Source organism: Prionailurus viverrinus, chromosome B3 (assembly GCF_022837055.1).
Source record: "Prionailurus viverrinus isolate Anna chromosome B3, UM_Priviv_1.0, whole genome shotgun sequence".
Classification (NCBI taxonomy): Eukaryota; Metazoa; Chordata; class Mammalia; order Carnivora; family Felidae; genus Prionailurus; species Prionailurus viverrinus.
The window spans coordinates 127,729,401-127,754,084 of record NC_062566.1 but is presented as its reverse complement, the minus strand read 5'-3'; the positions used below and the strand labels follow the sequence as shown (position 1 = coordinate 127,754,084).

General features: G+C 37.6%; 1 protein-coding gene across 3 annotated transcripts in view; it reads right to left on the bottom strand.

The window, feature by feature from the left end:
* The window catches only part of SPATA7 (spermatogenesis associated 7), a 38,437-nt gene that overhangs the window by 721 nt on the left and 13,032 nt on the right, over window positions 1-24,684 (bottom strand). For all 3 annotated transcript variants that reach the window (XM_047862716.1, XM_047862717.1, XM_047862718.1), the window contains 8 exons: window positions 24,308-24,355; window positions 16,135-16,268; window positions 9,400-9,872; window positions 8,211-8,277; window positions 5,673-5,788; window positions 4,278-4,331; window positions 3,451-3,528; window positions 144-201 (listed from right to left, as the gene is read on the bottom strand). In XM_047862716.1, the coding sequence (XP_047718672.1) occupies window positions 144-201; window positions 3,451-3,528; window positions 4,278-4,331; window positions 5,673-5,788; window positions 8,211-8,277; window positions 9,400-9,872; window positions 16,135-16,268; window positions 24,308-24,355 (1,028 nt within the window). The remainder of the gene's footprint in view (window positions 1-143; window positions 202-3,450; window positions 3,529-4,277; window positions 4,332-5,672; window positions 5,789-8,210; window positions 8,278-9,399; window positions 9,873-16,134; window positions 16,269-24,307; window positions 24,356-24,684) is intronic.

Genomic DNA, 24,684 nt, shown 5'->3' with positions numbered 1-24,684 from the left:
ACGCTCCCCGCCCCCGCCACGCACACAAAAGGTACAAGGGCAAAACCGCTCTTGTTTTTAATGCATTCTTTGAGGCTATGGAAAAACTTCAAAATTCTTTCTATATTAGAATTTTTCTAATGAATGTCTGAAGAAAGACAAACCTCCTCCAAATGATGTTTATTTTGTTTTATGTGTCGCTCAAATAGTCGTTCTAAAAACCTGAAAGATAAATAGAAATGTTAATGTCTCAAAATCATAAAATCAACCAAATACAAAATGGTCACGCAATAACAAAACTGCTAAAGGTTGGAAAATATTTTTCAGGTTATTCTTTTTCTTTGCAAAACTAAACACTAATCCTTCCCTGTTCTGTCAAGTTCTCTGATTTGGGAGCTAGTATGGGTCTTAAGTTATATTACAGACGCCATTGTTTCTGAAAGAGTATATACCACTTATACTTCTGTGAATATTTTATTTTATTTTTTGTGTTTTATTTATTTATTTATTTATTTATTTTTCAATATCTGAAGTTTATTGTCAAATTGGTTTCCATACAACACCCAGTGCTCACCCCAAAAGGTGCCCTCCTCAATACCCATCACCCACCCTCCCCTCCCTCCCACCCCCCATCAGCCCTCAGTTTGTTCTCAGTTGTTTTTTTTTTTTTAATTTTTTTTCAACGTTTTTATTTATTTTTGGGACAGAGAGAGACAGAGCATGAACAGGGGAGGGGCAGAGAGAGAGGGAGACACAGAATCGGAAACAGGCTCCAGGCTCCGAGCCATCAGCCCAGAGCCTGATGCGGGGCTCGGACTCACGGACCGCGAGATCGTGACCTGGCTGAAGTCGGACGCTCAACCGACTGCGCCACCCAGGCACCCCTGTTCTCAGTTTTTAAGAGTCTCTTATGCTTTGGCTCTCTCCCACTCTAACCTCTTTTTTTTTTTTTTTTTCCTTCCCCTCCCCCATGGGTTCCTGTTAAGTTTCTCAGGATCCATATAAGAGTGAAACCATATAGTATCTGTCTTTCTCTGTATGGCTTATTCTGTGAATATTTTAAATGAGGTCCAACAGTTCCCTTCCCTCTGCCCCGCCACAAAACAAAAACTTTTTTCTTTTTTCTCTCACCCACATATGCACACAACAAATGCCTTTCCTCCCCTTGTGTCTCACATCCACAACCCCCCCAAACCAAACCCTAAAGAAAATTCTCTTACATCGAATTATTTTATAATGCTTCCTAAACTATACTTGAAAAAAATTCCACTGATGGTAAATCCACATAATAACCTAAAAGCTATTACTTATTAAGTACCACTAAGGGCTAGACATTTGTGCTAGACACACAATCATTATACCCCTAATCATGACCAATATTGGGAGAAAGGTATTGTAAAGATCATTTTAAAGATGAGAAAATAATCTAAGATGATAACTTCCTCTCTCCTAAGGTCCCAAACCATTAAGAGAATTTAACCCAGATGTGTCTGGCTCCAGAGAAAATCTCACAACTATACCACACTTGTGGTGCTATCATATGAATGTGTCTATACCTTTGCTGAAAACTCATTTGTTGCCATTTTTTATTATCAATGAAATTAGCTAATCTTAGATTTAGTAGTTCTGAATTACTTAGCCGTTTTTAAAAAGCCCAAGGAATCCATATTCTACCCTTTACAAACAATACATACTGTTTGGGTATCAATTTTGTTTTTCTAATCAACTCTATATTTTGAACATCCTTCTGTATCAATAAATTCACTTCATTTTTTTTAAAGTTCATTTATTTTTAGAGAGAGAAGAAGTGAGTACAAGTGGGGGAGGGGCAGAGAGAGAGAAAGAGAGAGAGAGAGGGAGAGAGAGAGAGAGAGGATGAATCCCAAGCAGGCTCCATGGTGTTAGGGCAGAGTCCAATGGGGGGCTCGATCCCACAAATCGCTAGATCATGGCCCCAGCTGAGATTAAGAGTTGGACACTCAACCGACTGAGCCACCCAGGCGCCCCCTGAAAACATTTTTAACCACTTAAAAAAATTTTTTTTTAATTTATTTATTTTGAGACAGAGAGACAGAATGCGTGTGAGTGGGAAGAGGAGCAGAAAGAGAGAGAATCTTGCGCTGACAGCATGGAGCCTGACGCAGGGCTCGATCCCATGAACCACAAGATCAGGTCCTGAGCTAAAATCAACAGTTGGATGCTTAATCAGCTGAGCCACCTGGGTGCCCCCTGTTAACGACTTTTTTTAAATGAAAGAAGTAAATAGAATACTATATTAAAAAAAAAAAACTTAGCTCTTTTTGGTATATCTTTTTATAGCAATAAAAAATGTTTGCTTTAATTAAAAAAAAACTTCACATAAGAATAGAAATAATTCATTAGAAATGTTGTACTTGACATAATACAACAGAGAAAGCATGTACACAACATGGAATTCTAAGATATGCAACATAAAGTGTGCCTCACTGCCCAGTGAACTTTAGATGAATAAATGTTCAAGCTGACCCAGGATCACACAGTTTCCTTAAGATGTGCAATATCGAATCTGGTTTTGCAAACTTTCCATTTCACTTACAGTGTGTAAACCTAGCCTTTAATTTGTGCTCACTTTACTAGTAACAGTTGTTAACAAAAATGCTTGCTTTGGATTCTTGTGACAAGTTTCAAATAGTAAAATGAGGTAATGGATCTTTGCAAATAAGAAGCAAAAATTCAGTTCACTAGTCTATATAACTAAGAGATATAATAGTAATTTTTTTTATGTAGACTCTATGGGATTTTTACATGGATGACAATGTTGTCTGTGAATAAAGACAGTTTTACGTCTTTCTTTCAAATAAGATATCATTTTTCTTCTTTTTCTTTTTTTTTGTGATAGATTTTTTTAAATTGAAGTATAACTGACATACGTTATATTGGTGTCAGGTGTACAACATAATCATTCATATTTGTATGTATTGTAAAATGATCACCCAAATAAGTCTAGTGAACATCCATTACCACACCGTTACAGAATTTTTTCCTTGTGATGAGAACTTTTAAGATTTATTCTCTCAGCAGCTTTCAAATATGCAACACAGTGCTATTAACTATACCCACCGCCCTGTACGTGTATTGTATCCCCATGACTTATTTATGTTATAACTGGGAGTTGTACCTTTGACCACCTTTACCCATTTTGCCCGCCCCCACCCTGGCAACCGCCAAGCTGCTCTCTGCGTCTAAGAGATACAACCGTATTTAAATGAGTAAAACCTCTGTTCTCTCCTGTAACTCCCCAAACTGTGGACTTACCTCATATAGTGTGAATTAAACATTCTTTACAATTTGCTACCAGTTATAAGAGTATGTCCCCCCAAGAAAGCACTATAATTTTTCATTTCCTAGGATATGGAAATAACTTAAAAAAATTAACCTCATAAAGAAGAGTATTTAATGTACCGTTCGACCGCCATAATTAAAAAATCTAACCTGTTTGAAAATAAACCAAGTTTCAGAATTTCATCTGTTACATCTTCAATGAAACTCAGATACAGCAGTTCTTCCTCACTGTGAAGACAAAGCAGTACACAGCATATAATTATTTCCTACTTACTCTGAAAACTACAGGAAATATGAGTACTTAATTAGGAACATCTATCTCTATTATGACAAATGTACTGCTATCTCGTATTACTAAGAGGAATAATATAAAACAAACTATGTCTATCTTCTATTTTTTTTTAATGTTTATTTTTGAGAGAGAGGCAGAGAGAGAGGGAGACACAGAATCCGAAGCAGGCTCCAGGCTTGAAGCTGTCAGCACAGAGCCTGATGCGGGGCTCGAACTCACAAACTGTCAGATCATGACCTGAGCCGAAGTTGGATGCTTAACTGAATGAGCCACCCAGGGGCCCCTATCATATATATATATATTTTAATGTTTATTTATTTTTGAGAGAGAGATAGAGCATAAGCAGGGAAGGGGCAGAGAGAGAGGGGGAGCGAATTGTAAGAAAAATTAGCATTCAGTCCTGACTGATTTAATAATGGTTTGTGTGATTCTCTTTTTTGGTTATTTATTTATTTTGAGAGAGACAGAGTGCGAGTAGGGGAGGAGCAGAGAGAGAAAGAATCCCAAGCAGGCTCTGCACTGCCAGCCCAGAGCCCGACGTGGGGCTTGATCCCATGAACTGGGAGATCATGACCTGAGCCAAAACCAAGAGTAGATCTCTTAACTGACTGAACCACCCAGGTGCCCCATGATTCTTAATTCTTGATTTTCCCTAGGCACAATGAAGAGGTCAAAAAGATCTTACTCAGAGTGGAGTTTTCTCTCTGGAGGAAACTGCAAAGAATACTGACATACTGCCCTGGAAAGAGAAAATGACAATATTTGAACAAAACAATGATTGGCATGCAGTAAGTATTCAGTAATATTATATATCAGTAATAATAGATTGTAGAATTTTTAAAGTACTTTCATATCCGTGATACGATCTCATCTTCAGAACAGCCCTGTTTGGTATATGGGGTCGGTATTATCTTCCCACTGACTGATGAGTTCACCAGGGGGCAGAAAGGTTGGGTAACTTACCGAAGTCATGTTGTTAGTAAGTAGCAGAGATATTTTGAACTAGTCCTGGGAACTACAAATTCACAATCCTTTTTAAAACTGGACTACAGCACTTATCTAGGATACATAATTTTACTTTGACTACAGTTAACATGTAAATAATGCTGGAGACAGATATTTCCCTATGAAAGACTGTTTTTTAAGCTGATTATTATACTAAATTTTGTCATTATTTAGTTATATCATCATTAGTTAATTCCAAGCTTTTTAGGTATGCACAATTAAAATATTTTACTTTTTAGATAGAAACTACTAGAAAAGATAAATATTCCTTTCTTTAGGGCATTCTTTATGTCCATTGCAGAGAGGCTTAAGAGTTAGCTTATAAATCTTCTGAGCACTGAGGCATCATGAAGGTCAGCGGTGAACTGCCCACAGCCTTGCAGGCACCATCTCCCTGGGGGAAGGGCCTGGGCTCTGAGAGATCACAAGGGCTTCCCTTCTGGTCGGCTGTATGACACCTCATTCTTGCCTCTTTTTAATCTCTAGCCTTTTTTTACTTCTACCTTCTTCATCTCTTATATAATCTCTGACTCTGGAAATGCATTTGACAGCTGAAACTATCAAAGGCATTTTTGCTAAGCCATCATTTTTGTTTAGGTGCTGTATTCCGTGATTACTAAATACGATGGGTAGTCTGAAAAACAGTGCCCAATACACAGCAGGGACAGATAAAACCCCAGCACATGGTGAATATTCACAATCATGAATTAGGAGTCCTCAGATTGTGAGGTTCTTCAGTATTATTTCTGCCATGTAAACTGGTTAGCATCACTGCTAGAGGATTTGCGTTGAGGAAAAAATCCTTTTTCCTACGAATAGCAATGGCATATAAAACAAGCCAGTGCCCCCGCTTTTTTCATTAATGAATTAGCAAAATAAATTCATTTAAACTTTTACTGAGTACCTACTTTGTAAAATTTCATTAGTAAAACTAACACTGCTACTGAATTGTATAACACCAAAATAGATTAGAGTTCACATAATTAAAATAGTACTTATGTTGCAAATATTGTATGTCTGTTACACAGGAAAGCAGTTAAATCTACAGTTGAAATGACTTCTGTAAATTGTTTACCTTGGTGAGGAACACTGGAAAGTTCCACCTTTAATCTCATCCCATGGTAAGTCATGCCCTTGTAAGGGTAAAGGAGTTATTTTTCCTTTGGTATCATATGTCATACAATTAGATGCCTGGGAATGAGAAGAATCGATCTTTATTTTGCTTCAAGAATACATTATGAAAGCAGAAATAAAGCAAAACAGCAGACTTCAAAAAAGCCAAGGAGGGGCGCCTGGGATTCTCTCTCTCCCTCTCTTTGTGCCCCTTCCCCGTTCATGCTCTCTCTCTCAAAATCAACTTAAAAAAAAAAAAAAAAAGTCAAGGAAACAAAGTGGAGACATCCAGTAAATAAAAGTGACTGCTATATTATAACAAAGGATGTTTTTAGAATACATTTTCTACCCAATTAAGACTTCTTTCTTAAGTTTATTTAAAGTAAGGTAAGACAACTGCTTATTTCTTACATTTTAATGAGGGATATATATTTTTTTAATTTTTAAATTTTATTTAAATCCAAGTTAGTTAACATATAGTGTAATAATGATTTCAGGAGAATTTAATGATTCATCACTTACATACAACACCCAGTGCTCATCCCAACAAGGGCCCTCTTTAGTGCCTATCACCCATCTAGTCCAACCCCTACCCACCTCCCTCCATCTACCCTCAGGTTGTTCTCTATATTCGAGAGTCTTAATGAGGGATATTTTAAATCTGTTAAAGAATTACCACAAATAAACATGCAAAGAGAAAAATGAAGCAAATGTGCAAGTTTTAAGTAAACCTGAGAAAAAATATCCCATTATAACAAATTCAAACAGCTCATTCGTGTCAAATGTCCATGTATTAACTACGGAGAAGCAGTGGTAGTTCTGGTGGTTCCGTCGATACTATTAACACACACAAATATTGGCAGCTTATTTTTATAGAACCCTTACTACGAGCTGCATCCGTGGCGAGCATTTCCTTGCAGTATTAGATGAGTCTTTACGGTGCTCATTCATACACAGTGCTGCTAGAATTTGGTCTGATCCTCATGACCTTCAAGCAGACTGCTGGGGGCAAGGATTATGGAGTAATGGGAGACACCATTTCCTTACCAGGTTATGGACAAGCATTTGGAGCACAACGTCATGAAAATGGACTTACTTCATTTATTTAGCTACCTACTGAGCTAACTCTCTTCCTAAATCTCAAGCTAGTCACAGTCCTCCTCTACTGACCCCTTCTCGGGCAAGGCACTTTATCTATATCAATTATTCCTTGATAAGTGATCCTGCACAGTAAGTACAGTTTCTCTTGATGCAAAACTCTGCTCTCAGAGGATAAGGGATTTGCCCTCGGGCTCTGAGTGGCAGGGCCCATGTCAAACAGGTATTAATGGCTGACATGGAAACCTACAATTCGTATTCAGAAGGGAAGATGGAAGTTCAGTATGATTATATTTTATTCTTTTTTTTTTTAAGTTCATTTATTTATTTTGAGAGAGAGAGACAGAGAGAGAGGCAGAGAGACAGAATCCCAAGCAGACTCTGCACTGTCAGTGCAGAGCCTGACATGGGGCTCAAACTCACGAACTGTGAGATCATGACCTGAACTGAAGTTGGATGCTTAACCAACTGAGCCACCCAGGCACCCCTATATTTTATTCTCTTATTTTCGAGTCTGTGTTTGACATTTTAATAGACAAACTGTTTTTGCAAACAAATATAAATTAGGATACAAGTGTATGATTAACACTCCCAAAATAAAAAATAAAAACAATCAGTTTATGTGAAAATCAGACTTAAAGCTGTAATATTTTAAAAGAAATGACTGCTGGGTCGCCCAGGTGTCTCAGTTGGTTAAGCGTCAGATTCTTGATTTCGGCACAGGTCATGGTCTTTTGGTTCGTGGGTTCAAGCCCTGCGTTGGGCTCTGTGCTGACAATGAAGAGCCTACTTGGGATTCTCTCTTTCTCCTCTCTCTCTTGCCCCTCCCCAGCTTGTGTTCACATTTTCTCTCTCAAAATAAATAAACATGCTTAAGAAAATAAAAGAAATGACTGCTGAACACTCAAAACGTACACAGTGTAAAACAGAGCCTATGGTCCAGAAAAAGTAAAAGCAAATGTAAGGGGTGATATCCACCTATTCTCATAAAATGTATAATTTCCAATAATATAATCAGTGGCAATTCTTCAAAAGAAAAATTACAGGCATAGAAATTAAAATGACTTCTATACAGCTTTTCTGGTTCCTTTAGTATCCAAATCTGCATCTTTGAAGCAACATTTAAGGTATTTTATTCACCCATTCCTCTATCTAGCAAGCCAATCAACCATCTAGAAAAGATGCTAACAAAAAATGACTTCTCAGACAGGGCAGGATCCATCTGGCCACTCAAAAGGAGCAACAGGCCTTTGTAAATAGGTAGTCTTTCTCCATGCTGGCGACATCATATGTGAGAAGTGTCACTGAGAGATTCTTGAAGTCCAAATAGCTATACATATCCTATTAAGTGAAAGTGGCTGTAATTCCAATGCAGCACACAGAGAGATCTCATTTTTATTACCTGCTTTATGTTCTTTTCTGAATCTGTGAAGTTCTTGGTCTCAAATGCCTCAAAATCAGATTTAAAGCTGTAATATTTTAAAAGGAATAGTTGTCAAGCTTTCAAAATACAAATACCGTGATATGATAACAAGTTTACTGTCTTAAAACCCCTCAAACTAAGAGATGAAATCCATCTATTCTTATAAAATGTGTAATTTCTGATTATATAATCAGGAAACAGATATGGTTTGGATTACACAGCTTCCTCTTCCTTTTTTTCAGTAGCAGCTAGATTTCAGCTGGATAGAATGGGACCAGGGACATGGGAACTATTATCCTCCAAAGTGGTCATAAATACAATCAGAAAAGGATATGATATGCTTGCTTTCCTCATTCCCCTCCACTCTTTAATCCTTGGGATTAAACGTACGCAGACTCATCTGATATTTCTGTACCTCTTATCTGTACCTAGAGAAAAGAATACTAGAGCTAAATTGTTTTTTGCTTTCTAAAATTAACTAATACTTAGGATGAAGTAAATAGCTCTTTATATAGCACCAGGAAAAACCATCACAAGTCAGCTAACACTAAATACTTTATAAGATTTGTTTGTTTGTTCAATCATTTGGCAAACTTTTACTGAATATTCATTATATGCCAGGCACTATCATATATGAAAACACTATTGAGGCAAAATCTATGGGATTTCCAGAAGTTACCCTAATTGCCTGAATTATTCCTGGGGAGTTGCTCCTATGTAACAGTGGAGTTGAATATTTGCAGGGAAGGAAACCCAGGGAGAGTCTGAGAATCAGCTGTCCTCTTTCCCTCTCTAGCCCACCGTTTTGCCATTTTTAAAATGAAGCAATAGACATATTTACACAAATGCTACTTGATGACACATTTTAAGGATTCTCTGAAAGTATATTTAAAAGCACATACCATGTTTGAAACAATAAATTAAACTATGTAACATTCCTGTTTGTAAGGAAAGCTTGACAAGTTTAATAGGTACTTTTCAACAATGACTTGGGTAGTTCTAGTGACACATGCAAAAGGAAAAGACATTAATCTCATTCCAATCAAAAAGGCACTCCCAGACCTTCAGTCGGGCATGTTAGGTACATGACATAAAATAAGGAATATTATTACTATTTAATTTCTACAACACCCTGAAGGACTTACTGTTGGCTGTGAATGGGCCATACCTGCTTAAATCAGTCTGGGTTTCCGCTTCTATCCGCTGATCTGTAAACTCCTTTTTTCTTTTGGCAGGCGTATAATATCGGTAATGTGACAGGAAAGATTTTGCTTCTGTTTTTAAAGTGCGTGGAGTGAATGGCAACTGTCTGTTGGAAAAGAGCTCAGAGTGTTTATCCAAAAGGTCCCCACTCGGTGCTTTTGAAATAACTAACTGAAACCGATGGGTATTTGGGCGCGTGCTCCTGGGCCCTCTGCCGTACGGAGTTCCAGAGCACGGTTTCCTAGGCCCAGAGGGGGTGTAGTCCACGTTGAACACGGAGGAACCGGAGTTCTTCTCAGTACCATTTGTGAGGACTTTATCAGATTTAGGTAGATTCAACTGCAGTCTCTCTGAAGAAGTTACTGGTGACCTTGTGAAGGATGGAAATCCATTCACTTCTCCGATTAACACGTCTTCATCTTGTGGTTCTCCTGAAGGCTAAAAACATTTGGTTTGCTACAAATTCTCATAACTGGGGATCTCTCCAGATTATATACCCAAAAATGGTTGCCTTAGGAGGTCTAGAGAACTATACATTCCTGAAGGTGTTAGCATTGATATGAACTTCTATTCGAGGTTTTGAATTATTAATATATAATAATATAATTCTAAACATAAGTAAGACCAGTCATGTTTCTTTCTGAAACTAAAAAAAAGCAATTATTCACATCTACCTATATCTGGTCTTGAACTTGTACATTGACATCTACAGGTAGATCTCAGCTTTATCTGAAGGTTTCCAAACCACCTGTGCGCACCAATCCCCTTCTCAACCACTGCTGGTGGCAGCACCCCCCTTCCCATCGGGCCTTTAGGGCAATCTCCGGGGCCAGCGGCGCCTGAGACTTGAAGGCTTTGAAGAAATGAAAAGGAACTTCTCTCCACTTCTCCTCACAAGTGGGGAGAGCCGAAAGGGAAGGCGTTTTGGACTGCTCCATTTCTTTTTGGTTTAATTTTGGAAGAACCATTTCTACAGGGTATCCAGAAAATCTTAAAACATAGATAATATTTTATTCTTTTACAGGGTGGATGTCCAAGAAGCTCTGTCTATGATTCCAGACTTTATGGACACCTGTGTATGCATTACAGAACTTTGAAGCACTTTATTAGGTAGAGGGGAAGTTACATAGAAGTCACGGATTCTGAGGTGACAATGACTAGGATTTAGCTGTTACATCTGTCCTACAAGCTCACGGGGAGAAAAACAAGAGAAAGATGAATAAGCCGAGTAAGAGAATAGCTGAGTGCTTCTTGTATGCAAGGTACTGTTCTTGCCATTGAGTAGAATAAAAGAGAACGATTAGAACTTTTATCACTGCTGCTAGTGGGTTACTATGCTTACGATGTGTAAGGTATAGTTCTAATTAATTTACATGCACAACTCATTTCATCCTCACATCAACTTCTGGGTGGTAATACAAATACTACTTAAAAAAAATTTTTTTTAATGTTTATTTATTTTTGAGACAGAGACACAGCATGAGCAGGGGAGGGTCAGAGAGAGAGGGAGACACAGAATCCGAAGCCGGCTCCAGGCTCTGAGCTGTCAGCACAGAGCCCGACACTGGGCTCGAACTCACAAACCGTGAGATCATGACCTGAGCCGAAGTCGGACGCTTAACCGACTGAGCCACCCAGGTGCCCCAAATACTACTTTTATTTCAGAGATGAAGAAAATGAGGCCGTGCAGGGTCTCACAGATTTGAACCCAGGTTGAGCTTATGCTCTCCACAATGACATCATATTATCTATTATAAAGACTCAATTGAAAATTATATATTTCAGGTTTTTAAAAAAATAAACTCTACACCCAACGTGGGGCTCGAACTCATGACCCCAAGATCAAGAGTTGCATGCTGCACTGACTGAGCCAGGCAGGTGTCCCCATATTTTAGATTTTTTACACCATGAGGAATTTTAAACTGATTTTAACTCTTTGCCTGATGGTGAACCAGTCAGCTAACCTAAGTACTGATTCATCTAAGTAAGAAAACTGCAGATAACTGAATAGTGTAACTAAAGGCAAAGTCACCGATTTCCTTTCCAAGTGCTTTCTAACCTGATCTCAAATACAAGGCAAAATTACTCAAAGCAAGGAAATATTTTGGCATTAAATTCTGAGTCACTAGGGTCCTTTTTAAATGATTTCAATATATTAGTTTTAAAAAGCACTCCCAAACAAGACTCGCAGCTTATATACCAGAAGAGTTTGGCTCCCGGGAAAAAATTTCTAAGTACGATCTGAAAAATCTTACAGGGCTATTAAATAATAATCACAGGAATTATTTATACTTAGAGGAACGGTACAAGCTGAGATCAGAGGCGGCAGAAATGCATAAAGCATTAGACTGCTTGCAAGAAAACTCTTATCAGTAATGGTTATTTAATAAACAAAACGAAACACCAAAGAAAGTCTTTAAATATATATATATATTTTTTAAATTTTAGAGAGAGTGTACACAAACAGAAGAGAGGGGCGGAGGGAGGGAGAGAGGAGGGGTAGGGAGAATCCTAAGCAGACTCCACACTCAGCATGGAGCCTGACACAGGGCTCAATCCCACAACCCTGGGATCATGACCTGAGCTGAAATCAAGGGTCAGACACTCAACCGACTGAGCCACCCAGGTGCCCCCTCAAAGGAAGTCTTTAAAGGCAGAAATATACTCTCATCTGTCTCAAATGGGCTGGAAAAACTGCTTTTGAACTGACTGAAGGCAAGAAACTTCTCTATTTTTAGGTATCATAATTCCAACCTTGCATCCTACACTTTTTCTTTCCTTGGAAACCTGTAGGACATAGTATGAAATCAATTGTACCAATCTGCTTTTTGAGATTATATAACGGTTTCCTGTAGGTACGAATATTGGAAAGCTTGGATGGATATAATTTTCACAGAAAGTAAATAACACACTGGTAAATTCACCAAAATCTGAACAATAGGTAACTGTAAAGTTCTAAAATCAGAGAAGGGTTTATCAATTATATGTGAATAGAACAAAAATTCTGGTTGTAATCTGACCACTTTCATTTCTTAAGTCAGCTTTACAGTTCAATGTGATTTGTTGTGAACTGTGATTTAAGAATTTATATAAAGTGATAATCGTTGCCCAGCTTATACACTCATCATGTTTTCACGTCAAGAACACGTACCCAACTTTTACAATCACAGAACAACTGAGTACTAAATCTTTTTCAGGGACGATGTCAGAAGAAACAGCACACAAAGATTTTGCAATTGTCAGATTTTAAAACAGTCGAGGAATCATTTCAATTGCAGAATAGGATGGGTACAAATTATTTAAAAATCTGATTAACATTTGTTTTGCAAAAAAGTTTCAAATTCTAGTTTAAAAAAGAAACTGATAGCTCTTGTTTTTCATTGTTTTATATTGCTTTAAAAATGTTTCAGGGATGCCTGGGTGGCTCAGTCAGTTGAGCCTCTGACTCTTGATTTTGGCTCAGGTCATGATCCCAGGGTCGTAGAATCAAGCCCACTGAGCATGGAGCCTACTTAAGATTCCCTCCTTCCCTCCCTCCCTCCCTCTCTCTCTCCTTCCTTTCCCTCTGTCCCTCTCCCCCGCTTGTGCTCTCTCTCTCTAAAAAAATTTCCTAGATTTATTTAGGAATATGGGTCACATTCACATATTCAATTAATACTCACAGCACACAGTAGGTGCTGTACCAGTGATGTGAATGACTGGTGAATAACTGTGTGGGGTTACAGGGTACAGACTGGAAACACACTGGAGGCTCCTGAGGTGACAGCGTGTGAGTCAGAGTGTGAGAGAAAGAACAGTATGAGTGTCTGGACAATTAGAAGAAACGGTTTTTGATTATATGATCTCACATATATAAATGGCTAATATGTTCAGAGGCTAAAGTTAGCATGTTCTTTTTAATTGTAGCAAACTTTTCAGGATATGCAGATTATAACTAGGATAGGTGTCTATTAACCATAAAGCCCAATTATTAAAATAGTATACCCAAAATAATAATTTGAATCTGAATTCGTCTAAATGTTTATCAAGGCTTATAAAAAATGTTTGCAAATTGCAAGTTACTGTGAATTCTTTTTTTTTTTTTGTAATTTTTATTTATTTTCAGAGAAAGAGAGTGCACTTGCGCTTGTATAGGGGAGGGACAGAAAAAGAGGGAGAGAGAATCCCAAGCAGGCTCTGTGTTGTTTGTATATAGTTTTTGTCCACTTGGAATTCACAGTAACTTGTGGGGCATCTGGGTGGCTTAGTCCGTTAAGCGCGGACTCTTGATTTCGACTCAGGTCATAATCTCATGGTTTCTCAGAGCGAGCCCCGTGTCAGGTTCCTTGCTAACAGTGCAGGCCTGATTGGGATTCTTGATCTCCCTCTGCCCCTCCCTCACTCTTGCTCTCTCTCTCTCTCAAAATAAATAATCTTAAAAAAAAATCTTTTAAAAAAAAGGAAACACTTTAATACAAAAAATATTAAGATAAAGAAGTTCAAAGCACAGTGATAATAGGTTTGATTTGATTCACCAAGAAAATATATCATCTCTTAATCTGTATATATAGAATAATATACTTAAAATCTACAAAACAAAAATTAGTAGTACTAAGTTTTAGAGAAATAGCTAAATACATAATCATGTGGAATACTTCTCTTAATAAATGATAGACAAGACAAAAAATCAATAAGATTTGAATATATAAAAGATATGAAGTTTAATCCAATGAATACAGAGTATATTAAATACTGCACGCAACAACTATGGAATATATTTTCTTTTCAAACACATAATGACACGGTGCATTTTAAGAAATCTGTTTCCCTACTGGGCCATAAAACAAATTTCTCAACAAATTTCAAGAAATGGGTATCATATAGATGTTCCCTGACCACAGTACGATTAGGCTAGAAATCTGGAACAAAGGGAAAAACTAGGGAAAAAATACATACAGATATTAAGAAATACTTCTAAATGACTCTTAGGTTAAAAAAGAAATAATGGAAAATACTCTCAATTGCATTGTAATAAAAATACCACATATCAAAACTTGTGGGATACAGCTAAAGCACCATGTGGAGGAAAATATATAATCTTAAATATGCTTATACCATCCCAGAAGTGAGGATGAGAATAAGCTAAGCAAAAGTAGGAAAAGTAATGCAAAATAAACCCAAAGAAAACCAAAAGGGGAAAAGGTAAGAGCAAACATTGATAAAATAGAAAACAAAATACAACAGAGAAAATTAATGAAGTAAAAAATATGCCCTTTTTAAAAAGACTTTAAAAACTGACAAATCTCTGGTGAGAAAAATCAGAGAGAAAATAAAGGCACAAACAAACAACATGAGGAATAAAAGGGGGAAATAATACATATTCAGGAGAGATTAAGAGATTATATTTAAACAAGTCTCTGCCAAAAATTTGAAAATTTAGATGAAATGGACAACTTCTGACATAAATACATTAAAAAATAGTTCTATAATGATTCAAAACATTGAAATAGTGGTCAAAAATCTTCTCAAAAAGAAAACTCTAGGCACCCAGATAATTTTAATGTTGAGTTCCATCAAATTCAAGGAATAAATAATTCTAAATTCATATAAATTATTCTACAGCATGGAAAAAGAGGAAATAGCACATAGACATGAGTAGAGAAGAAGGAAAATTATAGGTCAGTATTGATAACGGAGGTAGATGCTAAAATCCTAAACAAAGTCTTAGCAACTCTACCAGCTATGTATAAAAAAGGTATCGCACCACGACAAGGCTATGTTTATACTAGGAATGCAAAGTTGTTTTAACACTAGAAACTTGACTGTAATTCACTACATAAACACATTTAAAAGAAAAATGATATCACCTTTTCAAAAAATGCGGAAAGAGTATCTGATAAAATTAACATGCATTCATGAGAAAGGAAAAACAAATCCTCCATCAGATGTTAAAGGGTGTCCCAGAACACCAATAGCAGGGGTCAGTAAGCTATAGCCTGCAGCCAAATCTGCTCGATTTTTTTTTAATGTTTATTTATTTTGAGAGAGAGAGAGAGAAAGGGGCAGAGGGAAAGAGAGAGAGAATCCCAAGTCATTTCCACGCTGTCAGCACAGTGCCCAACGCGGGGCTGGATCCCACACAACGTGAGATCATGACTAAGCTGAAATCAAGAGTTGGGTGCTTAACCAACTGAGCCACCCAGGCACCCCTGACCTACTGTCTTTCTTTTCTTCTTCTTCTTCTTCTTTAATGTTTACTTATTTCTGAGAGAGAGAAAGAGAGCGAGCGAGTGCAAGAGAGCAGGGGAAGGGCGCAGAGAGAGGGAGGCAGAGGATCCGAGGTGGGCTCTCGCTAACAGCAGAAAGCCTCACTCAGCGTGGGGCTCAAATTCATGAACCTTGAGATCATGACCTGAGACGAGGTCACACATTCAACCGAATGAGCCACCCAGGCACCCTTGCACTGCTGCTTTCTTAATAAAGTTTTACTGGAACACAGCCGTGCCTGTTCATTTATATAGTGTCTGTGGCTACTATCCAATGGCACAAGGGTCATGAGCGACCGTGGCCTGAAAAGCCTAAAATATTTACTATCTGGCTCTTTACAGGAGAAGTTTACCGATTCTGACATATGGCAAACACGCTACCACAAAGTCAGGTTGTACCACTGATGGAGTAGCTTGGAAACATCCTCTTTTAAAAGGTGAAAATACTATCTTACCTTTTGTAGAGTGGTAAATAATGACTTGGAATTATTTTTAGAATTGGCCGGCACTGCTGTCTTATTTAATTTCAACTCCTTTTCACATCGTGCCAATTCCTTTTTGAGTTTCTCTCTTCGTTGTTGGTCTGCATCTGAGGGGGAAAACAAATCTTTTAAAATGTAGAACAAAATAGAAAAATTAAGGTCTTGGTCGTGGAAGAGGCATAAAGGGCACTTTTTTTTTTTTTTTTTGCTAAAAAATGTTTACACTACTGATATACAAATAAAAATCCAAATACGTTTCTGTATAGAGAAGCTAACAAATACTTAATTTACAGAAACTGTAAGTGCATTAGCTATTTTTAAAAAGTGTTTATTTATTGAGAGAGAGTGCACATGTGTGTGCAAGCAAGTGGGGAAGGGGCAGAGAGAGACAGAGAGACAGAGAGACAGAGAGAAAGAGAGAGAATCCTAAGCAGGCTCCAGGCTCAGTGCAAAGCCCAATGCAGGGTTTGATCTCACAAGCCTAAGATCATGACCTGAGGCGAAATCAAGAGTTAGATGCTTAACTGACTGAGTTAACCCAGGTGCCCCTGCATTAACTATTTATTATTTTTTTTTTATTTTTATTTTTTCTAAAAATTTTTTTAACATTTATTTATTTTTGAGACAGAGACAGAGCATGAACAGGGGAGGGTCAGAGAAAGAGGGAGACACAGAATCTGAAACAGGCTCCAGGCTCTGAGCTGTCAGCACAGAGCCCGACGCGGGGCTTGAACCCACGGACCGGGAGACATGACCTGAGCCGAAGTCAGACGCTTAACCGACTGAGCCGCCCAGGCGCCCCTGCATTAACTATTTAAAGAGCATATACAAGATGTGACATTTTGGCTCCTGGCTAAGCCTAAGAGCTCAAGAAAGCAATTCCTAGCTGATATTCAGAGATATGAAAGTTAGAAAGCTTGATGTGTTGTGACTCTGTCGTTACTAAATGCAGAGTCTGAGTTGATCCACAGACTCTCAGCCAAATGCAGTATTATTGTCAATACTATCACATACAAGTTTAAGTTTTATAAATGACTTAAAAAAATAACATTATTTGCAATCAGGATAACGGATTTCTACTTCTCTTAACTGCTATTATTTGAAAATATAAATGAAAACAATGGTTTCACACTTTAGGATGCAAGTCAAGTACTGAGTTGTTATCAAAGATTTATCATTGTATAAAGGCTGAAAATAGCGAAATGAAAGCTAGATTACTAAAAAAAAAGAAAAAAAACTTAAAAAAAAAAGCGGGGAGCCCAAAACAAGCGTTAGCAAGGATGTGGAGTAACTGAAATCCTAATGTGTTGGAGGTAAGAATGTAAAAAGGCACAGCCCCTTTGGAAAACAGTTTGGCAGTTTCTTTAAGAATTGAATATACTTTGGGGCACCTGGGTGGCTCAGTCGGCTAAGCGTCCAACTCTTGATTGTGGCTCAGGTCATGATTGCATGGTTTGTGGGTTCAAGCCCCAAGTCAGGCTCTGCAGAGCCTGTTTGGGAGTCTCTCTCTCTCCCTCTCACTCTGCCCCTCCCCCATTCGCACATGTGCATTCTCTCTCAAAATAAATAAACTTTAAAAAATCATTAAAAAAGTTAAATATACTTTTACCTATGACCCAGCAATTCCACTCTCCGGTATATACTCAAAAGAGATGAAAACTTATGTCTACACAAAAGACTGGTGCATGAATGTTCTTAGCAGTGCTACTCATAATAGCCAAAAACCCAGAAATGATGCAAATATCCATCAGCTGATACCAGACAAAATGTGGTATTATCCATACAATTTAGCAATACTATACCAATACTAATACTACTTAGCAATTAAATGAAGTACTGATACAATCTAAGGAAAAGGTGAATCTAGGAAACATTATGCTAAGTGAGAAGTCTAATGTAAAAAACCAGAGTGATTCAGTTTCTATGAAATGTCCAAAAAAGAAAAATCTATAGATTAGTAGTTTCCTGAGGCTAGGGGTGGCCATAGAAAGCAGCTGCAAATGGGTACAAAAGATTTTTCTGGGCTGACATAAATATTCTAAAAGTGGTTTGTGCTAATGCCTGTACAATTAAAAAATTTTTTTTAACATTTATTCATTTTTTGAGAGAAAGAGAGACAGAGTGTGAGTGGGGGGTTGCAGAGAGCGAGGGAGACACAGAATCTGAAACAGGCTCCAGACTCTCAGCTGTCAGCATAGAGCCCAATGTGGGGGGGGGCTCAAACTCACAAACTGAGATCGTAACCTGAGCCAAAGTCAGATGCTTAACGGACTAAGCCACCCAGGTGCCCCTATGCAATTTTTAAACTTAGTAAAAATCAGTGAATTTTATGGTATGCAAATCATTTGTCAATAAAACTGCTATAAAAAGTAAAGTCTTTTAATGCATTCGATTTATGGGACTATTTGATCAATTCAACAAACTCTGTAGAGCTATTCTAGTGTAGATACTATGAAGATTGAAATGATCAAATCAGTAGTAGTCTGTTAGATAGAAGAATGTATCTTATAAAAACAGATGGCTTAAACCCAGAGATTTCCTTTTTAAAAAGTGTCTATAAAATGTGTTTCTAAGTTATATTAATTATAATGAGCATCATATCTATAACACAAGAATAATGAATATTAATTACACTTTAGTTTGGTGATAACAATCTTTGTAATTCTTCTGGCCATCACAATTTTCTTCATTGACATGGCAAAAAAGAAAACCTCTTGTCTCAAATGACTGAAAGCAGAAAATACCGTGTGATAAATAAGCACTAGCTAACTCTAAATTCCAAAAACCAAAAATAGGAGCAATTCTTTAAATACAACCTATATGCTGTCAACTCTCAAATTTTTTTCTGCATCCTGGACCTCGCTCCTGAACTCCAGATTCAAACTCCGACTACCTCCTTAAGATCTCCATTTGGCTATCTAATAGATATTTATTTCAAACTATTGTAACGACTACGAGTGAACTCTTGATTCACTTCCTCCCCCAAATCTCTTCCTATCATATCCCTCATTTCAGTAAATTAGAACCTATTTTGATTGACAGGCTCTAAGTGTTGGGAGTCATCCTTGACTCCTCTTTTTCCTCATACCCTATCCACATCCAACCCATCAGTAAGTACTGTTGACATGCATTTGAAATGTTTCCAGAATGCAGCCATTTCACACTTCCTCTACTGCAACCACTTTGGTCCAAGTCACCATTATTTCTTTTCTTTTCTTTCTTTTCCTTCCTTCCTTCCTTCCTTCCTTCCTTCCTTCCCTCTCTCCCTTTTTTCTTTCTTTCCTTTCTTTTCTCCTCTTTCTCTTCTTTCTTCTTTCTTTTCATTCATTCATTCTTTCATTCATTCATTCATTCATTCATTCATTCATTCAAGTAAGCTCTACACCCAAAGTGGAGCTTGAACTCGTGACCCCAAGATGAAGAGTCACATGCCCTACTGAGTCAGCTAGGTGCCCCAAGTCACCATTATTTCTTATCTGCATTCCTGTCTCCTAACTAGTCATTCTGCTTCTACCATTGCCCCTTACAGACTGTTCTCAATTCAGTAGCCAGAGAGGTGCTTTTAAAAGTTAAACTGGCTCTATTACTGTTCTACTCAAGACCCTCCAATGGCTTCCAATTTCATCCAGAGTGAAAGCCAAAGTGCTCACAATGGCCATAGCCCACCAGGTCTGCTCTCCCTGTCCCACCTCAATAACTTCCTCTCCTAGCACTCTTCAGCAGGCCCATTTCACGTCAGCTATGTAGCTTTCCTTGCTGTTCCCTGAACACACAGATCACGATGCCATTTCAAGGCTTTTGTAATTGCTATTTCCTTGGTCTTGACTGTTCTTCTTCCCCCATTTACCCACTTGCCTCTCCTTTACATTTTTTTTTTTAACGTTTATTTATTTTTGAGACAGAGAGAGACAGAGCATGAACGGGGGAGGGGCAGAGAGAGAGGGAGACACAGAATCAGAAGCAGGCTCCAGGCTCTGAGCCATCAGCCCAGAGCCTGACGCGGTGCTCGAACTCACGGACCGCGAGATCGTGACCCGGGCGTCCCGTCTCTCCTTTAATTCTTTCAGGTTTCTGCTCATTTTATCAGTGAGCCATTCCCCAGCAGACTCTCAATGTCTCTTATCCTGCTTGATTTTTTTCTATTGCATTTATTACCTTCTGACATATTCTGTATTTACTTTTTTCTTTGTATTTACTTATTGTCTCCTTCAACTAGAATGCAAGTTCTATAAAAGCAGGTAGAACAGCATCCAGCACATAGTAGGTACCTAATAAATATTTGCTGAATTAATCAACAAATAAATTCTAGTGAACTAAACAACGTATTATGCAAAATACCTGATTATTTTAAATTGGTGAATATGGATTTTAGATCCCAGGGTTTGGTTCAGTAAGGGGATTAATAAATATATTCAGGCAGGCTTTTTATTACTCAAACTAAATAAAAAAGAGATAATCTTATTTTATATATTTATTGTTCAGGAAATTAATATCTGTATGAAAACTAAGCAAAACTTTCCCATTTAGAGGTGATTCTAGTTAAATAGGATTGTCTGATAATGACAATTGGGTAAAAACATCTTTTTTTTTTTTTTTTTTTTTTTTTGAGAGAGAGAGTGAGAGCGAGAGCAGAGGAAGGGCAGAGGGAGAGGAACAAAAAGAATCTTAAGCAGGCTCCATGCCCAGCGCAGAGGTCAACGTGTGGCTCGATCCCACAACCCTGGGATCATGACCTGAGTTGAAATCAAGAGTCGGACACTTAATCGACTGAGCCACCCAGATGCCCCAGGTAAAAACATCTTAGTGCAAGTGATTCAGATTTTTTAAAAAAGATTCAATTTAGCTATCTAGCTATTATTTCATTTTCTTGTGTGTGTGAACTCTATACCTAATGGGGGGTCAAACTCATGACCCCTGAGATAAGAGTCACGTGCTCTACCAACTGAGCCAGCCAGGGGACCCAAATGATTCATATTTTTTTAAAGCTGGTAAATACTAAGCCAGTTTTTTGTGCTATAAAACATCATTAATATGATACAGAAGAAAAAATATACACCACAGAAATTAAAAATCTGGAAAGATCTTAGAGATTATCTAATTACCTTTCATTTTACAAGAGTGGAGGGTAAGAAATAAAATGACTTGCCCACATAACTTGAATGCTGTGGTCAATTTAGTCTGTAAAAACATACTTAATTCTGTACTCTTGCCTAAAACGCCTTTACTCCTCTTATAAAATTATTTGAACTCCAAGATTCCTTCAAAGATATGAGAGCCTACAGTAGGGCCTGTTACAAACTTACGTTTGTACATAAGGGAATACACAGAAGGAGGAGAATAAAAAGTGCCAGGTACAGGACCTGCAAAGACACTGTGCTCACTGAATGGCAGCTGGTGGCAATTGGCTCAGCTTAAAGGTCCTCTCTGTTCCACTAAGAACATATCCAAGAAGAGACTGGGTCCAAACGATCCTGCAGTCTTTGATCTTTCCCAGGTTGCACCTAAGGGGCATTTCCCTACCTATGGTCTCATTCGTTCACCACTTAGGATGCACTACCTTGGGCTGATACTTATTTTTTAATATGGAAATCCTCTCTGATTTTGTCTTATTAGTAATATTGAATTACTAGTAATACTAATAATCTACTACTAGACAAGCACAGGCCATGTCCTTTGTCTATTTTTAAGTATATATTTCCTGATTTGAACTCAAAGACTTCAAATGGTATCTTTTAGAACATTTTAAATAGGAATTTCAAATTTTGTGATCTGATTATTTCCTTAGTAAAGATTATTTAGAAATCTTGGGTCACTATAGCTTTTCACATACATGTAACTATCAAGCTGATCAGTTAAGCTATTAGGATACAACTAGTAGACAATATCTATCTGGAGAAAAATGCTGGTTATGGTAGTTTAATGAATCATTCACTAACCTTAAAAATCCAAGGGAAATGAGAATCCTTGGCAAGCCCTTTAGAACGACCTAATTTTTTTTTTTTTTTAATTTAAATCCAAGTTAGTTAGCATACAGAGCAATAATGATTTCAGGAGTAGATCCAGTGATTCATCCCCTACATATAACACCCAGTGCCCATTCCAACAAGTGTCTTCCTCAATGCCCCTTACCCATTTAGCCCACCCTCCCACCCAACACCCCTCCAGCAACCCTATTTGTTCTCTATATTTAAGAGTCTCTTACGATTTGCCCCCTCCCTGTTTTTATATTATTTTTGCTTCCCTTCCCCTATTTCATCTGTTTTGTATCTTAAATTCCACATATGAGTGGAGTCACATGATATATGTCTTTCACTGACTTGACTAATTTTGCTTAGCATAATACCCTCTAGTTCTATCCATGTTGTTGCAAATGTCCAGATTTCATTCTTTTTGATTGTCAAGTAATACTCCATTATATATGTATATATTTATATATTTTATATACATACATATATATATTTATATGTATATAATTTATACACACACACACACACACACACACACACACACACCTTCTTTATCCATTCATCAGTCGATGGACATTTGGGCTCTATCCATACTTCGGCTATTGTCGATAGTGTTACTATAAACATTGGGGTACATGTGCCCCTATGAATCAGCACTCCTGTATCCTTTGCATAAATACCTAGTAGTGCAATTGCTAGATCATAGGGTAGTTCTATTTTTAAGTTTTTGAGGAACCTCCATACTGTTTTCCAGAGTGGCTGCATGAGTTTGCATTCCCACCAACAGCACAATAGGGTTCCTCTTTTTCCACATCCTCACCAACATCTTTGTTTCCTGAGTTATTAATTTTAGCCATTCTGACAGGTGTGAGGTGGTATCTCATTGTGGTTTTGATTTGTATTTCCCTGTTGATGAGTGATGTTGAGCATTTTTTCGTGTGTCGGTTGGCCATCTGGATGTCTTCTTTGGAGAAGTGTCTATTCATGTCTTTTGCCCATTTCTTCACTGGATTATTTGTTTTTTGGGTGTTGAGTTTCATAAGTTCTTTATAGATATGGGAAGTACTACCTTAATTTTTATACGTAGGAATGAAATCCAGAAAAGTTAAATAATTTATCTAAAGTCACACAGCAATTCAGTGGCAAAGCCTGGGCTGAATTCTAAGTTCCAAACTTTGAAATATAAGCTTCTTTTATTTACGGATAATTTTTAAAAGTTAGAAAATGCTTTCTCAAAAGGCAATATATCAACACCCATTAGGATAGCTACTGTCAAAAGAAAATAACAAGTGTTGGGAAGGATGTGGAAAAACTGGAACACTTGTACACTATTGGTGGAAATGTAAAATGATGTAGCTGGTATACAAAAATACTATGGGGTTTTTTTCACAAAATTAAAAATAGAATTACCATATGATCTAGCAAGTTCACCTCTGGGTATACATAAAAAAGAACTGAAAGCAGAGTGTCAAAGAGATATTTGTACATCCACGCCCACAGAATTATTCACACTAAGCAAAAGGTGGAAACAACCCAAGTGTTTACCGACTTACGATTGTATCAACAAAAAATCTTTAAAAAGAAAGGAGATTCTAACATATGTTACAACATGGATGAAATTCAAGCACATTATGCTAAGTAAAGTAAGCCAGCCACAAAAGGAAAACTACTGGATGGTTGCACTTACGTGATGTACCAGAGTAGTCAAATTCAGAGAGACAGAAAATAGAATGGTAGTTGCAAGGGGGGTTTGGAGCAGTTATTCTGCCAGGTACGAAGTTTCAGTTTTGCAAGATAAAAAGGGTTTTAGAAATGGACGGTGGACGGTTGTACCGAAATATGAACACGGCTAATGCCACTGAAATGGTTAAGATGGTTAGACTTAAAAATGGTTATGATGGTAAATTTTATGTTATGTGTAGTTTAGTTCAAAAGTCAACATGTCAGGGGAGCCTGGATGGCTCAGTCAGTTAAGCTTTTGACTCTTGGTTTCGGCTCTGGTCATGATCTCACAGTTTGTGGGTTTGGGCCCCGCATCGGGCTCTGCACTGACAGTGTGGAGCCTGCTCAGGATTCTCTCTCTCTCTCAATCTCTCTCTCTCTCTCTGACTCTCCTTTGCTCTCTCTCTCTCAAAATAAACTTAAAAAAAAAAAAGTCAACATTTTAAAAAATTACTTACATTTGATGCTGGCACTCATGCTTAATGGAACTGAGCAGTCTACGGCAGCTGAAAGAAAAAAAATCAGTTGTTCAGTATATTCTTAACATTTATAAATGACAACAAATATCAAATGTGGAAATCACAAAAAGTTCCAGAATTTGCAGTTCCTTGTTTTGATTTTTATGGTACCTCTAGAAGCGAAAAACATAATATCCTTGAGAAAAAAAAACAAAACACTGGTTGGGATTAACAGCTCATTGGATACTGCAGAAGGAAATATTAGTGAACTTAAAAACATAGCAATATAGGGGCGCCTGGGTGGCTCAGTCGGTTAAGCGTCCGACTTCAACTCAGGTCGTGATCTCGCGGTCTGTGGGTTCGAGCCCTGCGTCGGG